A 13,724-nucleotide genomic window follows, 5' to 3' on the forward strand; every position below is an offset into this window, starting at 1 on the left:
TAAGAGGCGACTAATGGGATCGGGTGGTCAGGCTCACTGACTTGGGTGACACATGTCATCTTTTCCCAGTTGTGTAGATCGATGCTCATGCTGATCACTGGATTGTCTGGTCCAGACTTAATCATTTACAGACCGACACCATATAGGTGGAATATTGCTTAGTGCGGCGTTAAACAACAAACCAACCAATCATTCTGGCTATAAATCACAAACTAAGTCTTTGATACACATAGATTTTATTAAGTTTCATAACAAGTGTACACATTCATACAATAAACACATCATCATCCACAGTAACAACAGATAGAATATGTCACTGTTACATCACTGAAGTACCAACAAGGTTCCCGAATACAGCTTCAGAGTGGAAGATTCTCATTAACTGACATCAGATCTAAATCTGTTTAATGATATAATCACAGAAACAATCACCAGGTTTGACTGCTGGGGAGGCAGCAAGAAGGGATTTAATTACTTTACTACCTATCAGACTCACAGGTCACTTGCGTGGCCTCAACAAGAAGCCTTGTCTCAATCTTTGGCAACTCCTCATAAAGAGATTCACATTTGGTTAAGTACTGTAGTCCAAAGTTTTTAAATCATCATTAAACTCTATTTCTATTGTAGCCATGTGTATCACTGAGAAGTCTTTCCCACATTTCAACTCTAAGCTCACAACTTCACTTGTTTGAGCACCCAAGTAACTGTGGTCCATATAGGCCTCCAATGCCAGTGTTTTCTGCTGTTGTTTTTTGAAAGAAAAGTGGTCATCTCAATAGCATTCCAACAGATCATAAATCTCAATTTCAACAGATCTCAGAAAAAAACTTAATACACAAAGAACAAAATCCACAAATTAATACTGAATTATCCCATGTCTGCAATTACCAAGAATGCAACATTACACAAGAAGTGACCGACATCATTCTAAACAATACCAATCATCTATGATCTCACATTGAGGTGTCCAGTGTCACATGAAATGACTATTGTATGTCTTCTTGACATGGCTGAAGAGGTCTTGAGGTTCAGACATCTGTCTTCTTGACATGGCTGAAGAGGTCTTGAGGTTCAGACACTTCTTCCCTGCCAGGGTAGGTAACTCTGGTCATGTTTCAGTGGAATGGCTTCAAGTTCAGGGCTTCCTTTCGTAAGCGATTGTTTCGCTTTGACTAACCATAATGTTAAAGTATAAACTTACAACAGTCGTAGCACTTGGATTGCCTGGGCATTCAAAATATAAAGGCTCATTCAAAGGCCTGATATCCTTTGTTTGGAGTGAATGATTTTGGTTTTGTGCTGTGTTCAACAAGATTCAGTAATAGCTCAATGTGTCAGTTGATGAGGAAGAAAACTGTAGGCTTGTAGTAAAGTCATCAAGTACTAACGAGACAGATAATAGACAATACATCTTGAAGTTTGGACCCAAACGTTTTGATCCTGACACTGCAAAGGGATGGAATTCTGTAGAGTATTGCAGCACCTGGTCTACTGAGCCAACACCAAACCAATGTCAACTGTTGTGAGCACAGCCACGTAACACACCAATAGTCAGGACATTACTATCAAGATGATAAACTGACACCAAATCCTTAAGACAAGACCAAGGGAATATTTTCAACTACCACTACCAATGTGATCTGACACTTCTCACATTCATGATAAGAGTGATATATTACAATGATAAAAGGGTACCCAAAAAATTGCACCATTCAAAATAAATAAAGATGTTCAGGTCACAAAAAGTTGCTAAAAGTCTGTTAAAATGGCTGCTATCTCTGCAAAACAATACCCCTGCGTCAGTAGAGGCAAGGCAAGGCTACAATGAATGACAACAAGCAAGTAAACAATTTGCTAGGACCTAACATAAATTGTGAAAGAAAAACATTGCCCCGTGCAATATACACATTATGAACATTACACGTTAATATCTGGACATACACTTTGATATATATTAACAATTAAAGCCTAGATTAATCATGTTTTTATCGACAAGCAAAATGAGACTCAAAAGCAGCTACAGAGAATACGTACATGATTCCACTGATACAATGGCCGGAAGGTGGTGGGTGAGCTAGAATTTCCCTGATTACCAGGGCAAGCAACACTGCAGCCATGTCACGCCAGGGAATTCATGCTAGGGAATCAGCCACATGCATAACACAACAAAGAAAAGTTGACATACAATTGGTCAAGGATAAGCATTCCATACATCTTAAAAATTACAAGAAACAAGGTAAAATTACCAATATATCATCCAATAGAGCTTTTGTCCATATTATCTACCCTCTTATATCTGCACCTCAAACACATTCACCATACACAGTGCAACCTGGTCAATCTGGACCATACCACTCTCAGTGAAGTGGTCCTTTTTCCAAATTTACGAATAAACGTTTGACATCACTTACCATAATGATTCATAAGGCAGGGTTGAGTCTAGATTAATTAGTTAGATTTATAAATAAGATTGATTAATAAATCTGTCCTTGACTTGATATTCCCAAGGCAGACAAGCACTAGGTATGGTGGACGTGTGTGTGAGACCTGCAGTGACACTCTCATTCACGACAGTGAGTTTAGTTTGATGCCCATTTGAGCAGTATTCCAGCATTAGGTGGGAGGAAACATGGAAGTCTTAGGCATTTCAACTTTGAAAAACCCAAGAGGACAGGTATGATGCTGGCAAACACAGAAACACAATATAGGCAAACAAGCATTTGAGCCCACGATCTTGGGTGACAGGTGTGCCCAGGGGACACAACTCTGCACGTCCACCTGCAGTGACCTGGGCCACCTGTCTGTCAACAACATCCCTCCCCAAGTTCATGATCACACATACTGAAGCAAAACATGGAATGCAGCAGTGCAAGGTAACACCTTGTAAGTCAACTTATGATGAAAAATATTTGTAAATATATATGATATTTAAACAATGGTTATATAAATTCAAATGAATGAAATTAAACAGAAAGTAAGCAAGTTCAATGTAGGTTAATCAGTATCAAAGACATTACACAACCCTCCTGAGAGATTCAAATGACCCTGATTAAAAGTACATCCTCCAAATGTTTTGAAACAAAAAGTGGGATTTTGAATACCAAATAAGCACTTTCTTGGCACACCATGCCACGTTAATAGAAATCTGCTTTGAGTTATCTTTCAGTGATAATGACTGAAATATATTTCAGCTGAACAGAGTCTTGTTAGGATGTCTTGATATGTATTACACAGGGTCATGCTTAAATCAGTGACACAGAGTGCGAAGTCACAACACATCGATGACTATAGGCTATGACATACACTGACAGTGCATTCGAGGTGGCCTAAAGTCATGCTACAGAGTCTACTCCGTCCTGGAAGCGACTCACGTCTACTGTGTACTATGGTGGTCAGTTTCTTGTCTAAATGCTGGAGGTGTGCTTACAGGGTACAATAACAAGAATGCCATGATCCATCTGTGAACATGTATTAGCATAATATAATATCATCATATGATGCATATATTCATATGCCATCATACAGAAATGCATGATTTAAATGCATAAACAATGACAGGATTCCAATTTAATAATTTACATTTGATTGAGAGTTTTAACAGCATTTCAAATGTATCATGCCTGTCAAGTTGATTCTGATGAGAATGACAGGGCACCAGCTTCAGGAACTCCTACCTGCTGGTGATATCCTACATGGGGGCTGATTATCCTACCTGCTGGTAATATCTAACATGCTGGTGATATCCTACATGGGGGCTGATTATCCTCCCTGCTGGTAATATCTAACATGCTGGTGATATCCTACATGGGGGCTGATTATCCTACCTGCTGGTAATATCTAACATGCTGGTGATATCCTACATGGGGGCTGATTATCCTCCCTGCTGGTAATATCTAACATGCTGGTGATATCCTACATGGGGGCTGATTATCCTCCCTGCTGGTAATATCTAACATGCTGTGATATCCTACATGGGGGCTGATTATCCTGCCTGCTGGTAATATCTAACATGCTGGTGATATCCTACAAGGGGCTGATATCCAGCATGCTGGTGATATCCTACAAGGGGCTGATATCCAGCATGCTGGTAATATCTAACATGCTGGCGATATCCTACATGGGGCTGATATCCAGCATGCTGGTGATATCCTACATAATGGCAATAAGGGTGACTAAGAACCTCTAAACCCAGATGCAGCAGATCCTCATAACTAGGGACCCAACTGTACACAGTTTGTGCCACCCCACACCACTGGGCCTCCTATGCTGCCTCACTTACCATGCAGGATACCAGTAGTCTTAACCCAAGACTAAATAACTGAAGATAACTTTTGGCCTAACTCAAAATCAAAGCAAGCTAGCCTTGGTACATCACTATAGTATAGCTCTTGTTCTTCAGGTAAACAAATTTGTGATTGAACTCAAAACAGCATTCAGATATATCCCGGCATGTGGGAGGAAAGCCAGAAGTGATGTAGGTTCCAGTCATTTACCACTCTGGCAAATCCAAGAGCACTGCTATGGCGCTGACAAACCTAGAAGCATAATTGGGGCAAAGCAGGATTCAGATCAAAATCAAAGGTGTCTGGCAAGTACAAGGGCAGAGCGAATTGCCTTAGATAACAGGGCAATCTGTCTCTAATGATCATATTAAATCAAACGTTTCTATGTGGAGCCAACAAAAACCTAAAAACATTTCAAACAAAACAATTATTAATGTGTGCAACATATTTGTCTAAGAAGAGTCCATAATCTTAGTCTGCCCATGGATATTTTTTTAATAAATAAATCATGACCCTTTGTAGCACTATTTTCCAGTCGTTGATAAAATCAATCACAAAAATATAGAAACAACTGAAAAATTACAAGTAAAAGAGAAAGGAAAAGTAACCCAAATAAAAATAAAAATGATTATCAAGCTAACATATTTTGACACGTAATGTCTGCACTGAACTTAAAGGTGTCTTTAGCAATCAACAGAGATGATGCATCTCCCATCTTCAGGACAGCATGGTCAGGTTGCCGTAGAACCTCAAGGCCGATGTTGCCAACCCAGTTTGTGTTCATGCTGATATTGTTGCTATCAGTCTTTGGCGATGCCGATGATGGCAAGGATGTAGAGGAACATGTTGACAATGTCCAGGTAGAGGTTAAGGGAGGCAAAGATGTACTCCTCTGGTGATAAAGAGTACTTGTGTTTTCCCCCTAGCATCAGCTGAGTGTCGAAAACCAGGTACTGCAATAGTAACACATGGGTAGTCAGGTACTGGAATAGTAACACATGGGTAGTCAGATATTGGAATAGTAACACATGGGTAGTCAGAATAGTAACACATGGGTAGTCAGGTACTGGAATAGTAACACATGGGTAGTCAGGTACTGGAATAGTAACACATGGGTAGTCAGGTACTGGAATAGTAACACATGGGTAGTCAGGTACTGGAATAGTAACACATGGGTAGTCAGAATAGTAACACATGTAGGTACTGGAATAGTAGTCAGGTACTGGAATAGTAACACATGGGTAGTCAGAATAGTAACACATGGGAATACTGGAATAGTAACACATGGGTAGTCAGGTACTGGAATAGTAACACATGGGTAGTCAGGTAGTCAGGTACTGGAATAGTAACACATGGGTAGTCAGGTACTGGAATAGTAACACATGGGTAGTCAGATATTGGAATAGTAACACATGGGTAGTCAGGTACTAGGATAGTAACACATGAGTAGTCAGGTACTGGAATAGTAACACATGGGTAGTCAGGTACTGGAATAGTAACACATGGGTAGTCAGGTACTGGAATAGTAACACATGGGAAGTCAGATACTGGAATAGTAAGACATAGGCAGTCAGGTACTGGAATAGTAACACATGGGTAGTCAGGTACTGGAATAGTAACACATGGGTCATCAGGTACTGGAATAGTAACACATGGGTAGTCAGGTACTGGAATAGTAATACATAGGCAGTCAGGTACTGGAATAGTAACACATGGGTAGACAGGTACTGGAATAGTAACACATGGATAGTCAGGTACTTGAAAAGTAACAAATGGGTAGTCAGGTACTGGAATAGTAATACATGGGCAGTCAGGTACTGGAATAGTAACACATGGGTAGTCAGGTACTGGAATAGTAACACATGAGTAGTCAGGTACTGGAATAGTAACACATGGGTAGTCAGGTACTGGAATAGTAACACATGGGTAGTCAGGTACTGGAATAGTAACACATAAGTAGTCAGATACTGGAATAGTAACACATGGGTAGTCAGATACTGGAATAGTAACACATGGGTAGTCAGGTACTGGAATAGTAACACATGGTTAGTCAGGTACTGGAATAGTAACACATGAGTAGTCAGGTACTGGAATAGTAACACATGGGTAGTCAGATATTGGACTAGTAACACATGGGTAGTCAGGTACTGGAATAGTAGCACATGAGTAGTCAGATACTGGAATAGTAACACATGAGTAGTCAGGTACTGGAATAGTAACACATGGGTAGTCAGGTACTGGAATAGTAACACATGAGTAGTCAGATACTGGAATAGTAACACATGGGTAGTCAGATATTGGAATAGTAACACATGGGTAGTCGAGTACTGGAATAGTAACACATGGGTAGTCAGGTACTGGAATAGTAACACATGGGTAGTCAGGTACTGGAATAGTAACACATGAGTAGTCAGGTACTGGACTAGTAACACATGAGTAGTCAGGTACTGGAATAGTAACACATGGGTAGTCAGGTACTGGAATAGTAACACATGGGTAGTCAGATATTGGACTAGTAACACATGGGTCGTCAGGTACTGGAATAGTAACACATGGGTAGTCAGGTACTGGAATAGTAACACATGGGTAGTCAGGTACTGGGTAGTCAGGTACTGGAATAGTAACACATGGGTAGTCAGGTACTGGAATAGTAACACATGAGTAGTCAGGTACTGGAATAGTAACACATGGGTAGTCAGATATTGGACTAGTAACACATGGGTAGTCAGGTACTGGAATAGTAACACATGAGTAGTCAGGTACTGGAATAGTAACACATGAGTAGTCAGGTACTGGAATAGTAACACATGAGTAGTCAGGTACTGGAATAGTAACACATGGGTAGTCAGATATCGGACTAGTAACACATGGGTCGTCAGGTACTGGAATAGTAACACATGGGTAGTCAGGTACTGGAATAGTAACACATGGGTAGTCAGGTACTGGAATAGTAACACATGGGTAGTCAGGTACTGGAATAGTAACACATGGGTAGTCAGGTACTGGAATAGTAACACATGGGTAGTCAGATACTGGAATAGTAACACATGGGTAGTCAGGTACTGGAATAGTAACACATGGGTAGTCAGATATTGGACTAGTAACACATGGGTCGTCAGGTACTGGAATAGTAACACATGGGTAGTCAGGTACTGGAATAGTAACACATGGGTAGTCAAGTACTGGAATAGTAAAAAATGGGTAGTCAGGTACTGGTATACAGAGAGCAGCAGCATTATACAAGCTGTCCAATAATACATGTTGTCCAGCTAAATCAGAAATTGATAGTACAAGCAAGAACCAATGTCACTGACATATAATTAGCCTTGTCACATCAATTCTACCAAATTAGGAAATTTTACTATAAATTGTATATTTATATACTTATCCTATCTCACGGTATGCACCTCTCTTCTTCTACAACCATGTGTGGAAACGTGCTGAAGGCTAAGTTGAATCAAACTTCCTGGCCTCTGTCCACCTAACCTCTGACCCCACTCCGACAACAATACCTGTCAATCATCTCAGTAAGCGTGCAGATTGCTCAGATGATCACGTGATGCTCTGTGCCTGTCATTCTCATCTTGGAGCCTCCAGTAATCTGTGATGTGGGGCAGATCGGGTGGGTATCCATCGCGTGAGATAGGATAAGTATATATATATATACAATTTATAGTAAAATTTCAAAATTTTGAAACTTATCCTATCTCACGGTATGCATTATCCCACAGTTTGCTGGAGGGCCGCAGATTACGCTGTCAATCTTTACAACCGTGAGGTGGCATAACACAAGGAGACCAGGAGAAAGCACCAACTCCCGATATGCTAACTCCGAACTTGTGATGGGTTGCTTCTGATAACCCTTTAGCTTACACAACACAAAAACTCTAGGGAGTGGGCGGTCCCGAATTAATGTGGTTTTCAGCCGCAACTTTTGACAAGCAAAGGACGCAGTTTGGCAAGTTGGACCCCGCCTCCCCGCAATTTCTCAAGTGACCCCAGTGAATTAAAGTCGAGGACCTTAATCTGGACAGTCCCTGCTTCGAAACTACCCCCCACAGACACACGCCGGAAGGCGATGAAAGAGGGAGTAGCCCGGTTGCTCAACTTGTTTAACGTTCAGTACCAATCCTCCTTACTTACCAAAGGAAGAAAGGACCTAGGAGCGGAACGCTGCGAAAACCACGCAGGTAATCGGAAATCAACACTTCACTGACGTAATTGCTCAGAGAGTAGAGGTCAGTAAGCGGAGTGTCGACCATCTCTGCATGTAGCACAAGACTGGCCTCTCAGCCTATGAAGTCATAACTATGACAGTGCAGCCACGCCCTGGTTCCCAAGGCGAGTTGGTCTAAGCCCAAGATAAAAAAGGTACAAAGATAAAGATAACATCGAGATCTTTATTAATGTACAGAAGCAAAACCGACACGCGGAAGGACTGCTTCATCTGCGAGCACGGGTCAATGACAGCTGCTGAGCTAGGACCAGAGGACCTAACTAGCCCTCCACGTCCGTGACCGAGAGATCCCGAAGACAATGTGAGGCGAAAACTGTATCCGACTTCCAAAAACATCCCTCCTTGATGGCCTGGAGGGAGCAGTTCCTATGAAGCGCAATAGTGGAAGCTAGGGCCCGAATGAGGATTCGCTGTCGAAGGTGGAGGAAGGTCGGCATAGGCATAAGCACGCAGGATACTGGATCTCAATCAAGACACCAAACTGGTGCGTGAGACTTCCGAGGTAGAGGCAGCAGATAACGGGATGAAAAGTCTCTTGTGCAACCTGCGTCAGTCCTTAGAGGCAGCTAAATAGATCCGCAATGCCCGAACTGGGCATAGAGAAAGATCTTCCGTGTCATCGGGACCCAAGATAGGGGACAGCGTTGGAATCGTGAACGTGCGGTCCGGCTGTCCTGGTAGTTGGTTCTCGGCGACGAAATCCCACCACAAACCAAGAAAAACTTTAGCATGTCTTGACCTTTCAAACCGCACCAGGGAGACATCAAGGGCGTGTAACTCGGAAATGCGGGCAGCAGTGGTACGAAGATGTTGGAGGCACTCTGCCACCAACTGTGGCGAAACAGTAGTGGGAGAAGCTATACCTCTGGCCTTGCAGTACACCTCAAAGTTCTTGTCATCATAGAGTGACCTAGTAGATGAACGATGCGCTGTAGCAACAGGCTTAGAATATCCATATATGGCGGCGGTCTGTAAATAAGTCGAGTCTGGACCAGACAATCCAGTGGTCAACAGCATGAGCATCTACGCAATTGGGATAAGATGACACGAGTCAACCAAGTCAGCAAGCCTGACCATCCGACCCCGTTAGTCGCCTTTTCGTGAAGAACCAAATTCAAAAGGCACAGCATCTCGGAATTAAATCTGTTTATCTTTGTGATGTGATTGAGGCATGCAAGGTGAACTCTAGTGAGGATGATCTAGAATCTAGAAATACCCAGAACATCTTCAAGCATAAGACAGACGCTGGCCATTTCACTTCCATTGAACAGTTTGTTTAAAAAAAGGTGGTTATCTATATCCTCTTCACATATTATTAAAATGGAACATTTTGAATTTGGAGATAAGTTCAAATTCATAAACAATTTTGTTGGTGTTCCAGACAGATCTTGCACCTTTGTCATCTAGTGTCCAAGTGACATTGTGGGATGCAAAATGTTAGGCAGTAGGGGCACTTGACCGGCCCACATGAGGTGATGACAGCATGGAGATAGGACAGGGCTTAAAGGCCGGGGTGCAAACCTCCAAATTCCCCATGGGTTCCCAAATAGTCACCCATTGGCTACTCCTCAGCAGTGTAGATGTTATCTGCCCATGAGTGACAGGACTGTAACGGCTTTGGGTGCCTGGCAAGTGCCAGTGGGAGTCTGGGGATGTCAAAGGTTAAGCTTGGAATTTACTACTAGAACAAACATGTGCCTGATAGTAAATGTCCAACAACCCTTCCCTTCATTTCATGAAGACAAAAATGACAGACTCATTTGATAAGCTTTAGGATAATTTACTTATTTATAAATTCAACGTTTTCTCAAAAGCTATTTCTATTACAAACAAATAATATTTACAACAAAATTCAATCATATTACTTCATTTATACTCTATGTGAACAATTTATGTCCTCATACTAATTTAATATTTACAATTTGTTTTGCTGTAATATAATTCTCTAAATTAAATACATAATATTTATAATATATATTTTAATTATGGTATATTATATAATTACCTTCCTAAGAGAATAATACATTCCACTTGAAAACAGCATCTCGAATAGGAAACAGCACAGAATATAGCAACGATAACATAGACATAACGTTAATATAATATCAGTTCCAGGTATGCCCCATATATGGCTTATTTGCAGGATTGGGGAGCCATGTCCGAACTAACGTTATGACACAATCTGGCATTAAGTCACGCTGGTGTCTGGTTCCAGTCCACACCAGGTGATGTCGGTTGAAATGTCTCTGTAATGCCTGTCTCTTTCTTTCTTGATACCGAGCATCTCTCCATACACCTCGGTGAAGAAGCATGGTCCAAAATCGCTTATAGTGTCCCTTTCTTTCTAAGTTGCGAATTTCTCGTGTTCTCCTGAAGGATATCTTCCTCCCACCACATTTGCCTGTTCACTGGGTCTGTTATGCATGGTTTGCACAAACAGTGAGGACACTCATCTGCATCAGGTCTCTGTTGAATGACAAACTCGGGGTCACCATCAGGTTCATTCATACCTGGAAGTGTTGTCACTGTTGCCTCGGAATGGGGAACTTCTATTATATCCCAGTTATGATGATGAAACAGATTATATATAGTTTCTCTCTGGAGAGGAGTAACCATCAATGTGAGAGAGAGTCTGTCTTGTTCAACTTCCATGATAAGCTGTTTCGAGGTTATACCATTTTCACAGCTTTCTCAAGACTTTATCTATGAAGTAACACGTGAGAGATAATTAATAGTGACAGTAAAGATAAACAAGTTAGCAAATTAGAGGGCCAGCAGGAAATAATGAATTATCTGATGGCAAGATATAGCTTTAGGTCAAAATAATCTCGAGATATCTGTTCCATACATTTAAGCCTGTAATTGTAGGAGACAGGTTTGTAGTTCCTCTTCCTGCGACATCTCTGTGCACCAGATTCCTTGAATGCCACTCAGAAGTATAGCTTCTATTCACATTTTCATTCCAGTGGCAAACAGCTAATTGAGATTTCATATTGTAAATCCTGCCAGAAAATGAGATTCGTTTGTCTTGAAAATATTCATAACATTATTGAAACTTTCAACATAGAAAGTATCTTTAGCCAAACTGAAGTCGTCTGCATGCTTGAAAATGGTGGAATTTGTGATAACACCTTTCAACAATGACACAGCTTTCTCACTTGTGAGCACTATATCGTGATGGTTCATAGTTTGGATCTTCCTTGCACCTTGAGGATGGGCTGCAATCAGAATGATTGTTCTTATAATGTTCAATAACATTTATGAGTGAGGATCTCAGATTCTCGCTGTCACCGTTACAACTCGAATGCGTGATGGAAGTGTGTAGCAACAGGTTGCACTTTGTCTGACAGCTGTTCATGCCAGGTACTGCCATGCTTGTACTTTGGTCCTGTGGATACAACAGAAAGAGATTTGGCTACTGATTTTACACGCCATGCCATATGTCATTTTGGTTGATTGTTCCACTGTCTCGAATGAGTTTATTTACAGACAGGTTTCTGTCATGGGTATGTACATTAACATGGACATTTCTCTCTTCGAGGTACTTGTATATCTCCACTGTTCCAACCCTTTTCGTGCGTTGTGAAACAGGATCATTCTGTTTGGTAATATGTTGGCATGTTAACACCTTATGTGTGTAGTCACCAATGGCCACCACACTACTATCCTTGGCATTTTTCCTCCAACCATGACGAAGCGTCTGTCATGATGTTGATGCCGCCCAAATCTTCATAACCAGCAACTTCTTCTAACAATGAAGTTTCACACGAGTCAGTATATTCTGCCTGAACACAAGCCTTATAGGTGGTAAGTTGTTGTTCTCTATATTTGCGTGACAGATTACCTATCCCTGCAGCTGAACAGAACCTTTGGTACTGGACTGGTAACATACCACAGCTGTAAAAGCATGTCCAACCTTCTCATTCACAAGAAATTTGTTGTCTGGCAGGTAGGGTGATGACGCCAGGCGATACTGGTGTGACTTGCGCAGCGAACCTTCATCTTCATTACATGGCCACCATAACTGACTTGTGTAACAGTCAATTTATTGGAACATTTTCGTCCATGCTTCTCTGCTACATCCAGACACATTTTCATGGATGATTCAGATATGATGAAAAATTTGTCATCAGAGTCACCTGGTCTGGCTGTCAGGTATGTAACTGGGGGATCTTCTGGGGCAGTCACACCATGGTGCTGGAGATAGTATGACAGCACCCGGTCCAGAACCTCAGCATTATTAGCAGGCTTGTTTGTTTCTGCTTTTAGGTGTACTTTCACTTGTTTCAGTTTTTGGAGAATACCTTGCTTGACTTCTTGGTCACCAGGTATTTCGATTGTGAAACGAGCACTTCGCTTACTTGGATCCATCTTGTGAGGAAATCAGTATGGTCAGCCAGATAATGAGAGATGTCAAGTGTATTCCGATAGTAGGAGTCAATGAAGTATGATCTGACCCACAAGTTAAATTACTAAAACTAAGCAAAGTTCATTTCAGGCTTTAGGGGTTTGGGGTTTGAAAAGTACAGAATGTTATGTTATTACTGCATTTTAGAGAATCATATGTTATTATAAAGAATTTAGTACATCAAAGGTTTACTATAGAAGATAATTAAATTTGCCTACTTGATGTGTTGATAATAATAACAAGGATACCAATCCAATGTCACCCCTCTGGGGGGAATCAAGTGTTCCACTCAGTGTCAGAGTCAAATCAGTGTACAATCCGCACAGCTGGGGGTCAGGGGAGTGGAGGAGGGCATCAGTTTCACTGACTGCCTGGGAAGAAAGTGAAATATGAAACCCTGAATGAAGCTTTAACTTCCACTCAGGTCTGTTTCTATGGAAACGCACCTCCTCTGGCCTACTGACTGACACAGTGGCAAATTCAAATCTGGATTTCAAAAAGAGATTATATATTTTTAAAATGCAGGTTTTGTACACTGTCTGCATCAACACTTTTTGCAGTGTGTGTTCATAACATACTTGTTCACACTATGGCTTAATTTCATCAAGAACCGGTAAGTCAATTTTGTGATATTTCATGGAATGTACTTGAATACTGCATTGTTCTGCATTGAAAGACAGCTTTGGCAAGGCAGGAGGCCACACCCCATCTGTGTATAGGTTTGAACCCCGGCCTTTAACAGGAGGGCCAATAAATATGCCTTTCACTTATAGCGTTATCTGATGGTTGTATGATG

At 41.3% G+C, this 13,724-nt stretch overlaps 1 protein-coding gene across 1 annotated transcript in view; it reads right to left on the reverse strand.

Moving 5' to 3' along the window:
• Window positions 1-219: 219 nt before the first annotated feature.
• The window catches only part of LOC124278638 (protein lifeguard 1-like), a 39,405-nt gene continuing 25,900 nt past the window's right edge, over window positions 220-13,724 (reverse strand). Inside the window, exon 11 of the mRNA XM_046714404.1 lies at window positions 220-5,236. Within this exon, the coding sequence (XP_046570360.1) occupies window positions 5,084-5,236 (153 nt within the window). The 3' untranslated portion in view covers window positions 220-5,083. The remainder of the gene's footprint in view (window positions 5,237-13,724) is intronic.

This window comes from Haliotis rubra, unplaced genomic scaffold, assembly GCF_003918875.1.
Source record: "Haliotis rubra isolate DU_JTF1 unplaced genomic scaffold, ASM391887v1 Scf24, whole genome shotgun sequence".
NCBI lineage: Eukaryota > Metazoa > Mollusca > Gastropoda > Lepetellida > Haliotidae > Haliotis > Haliotis rubra.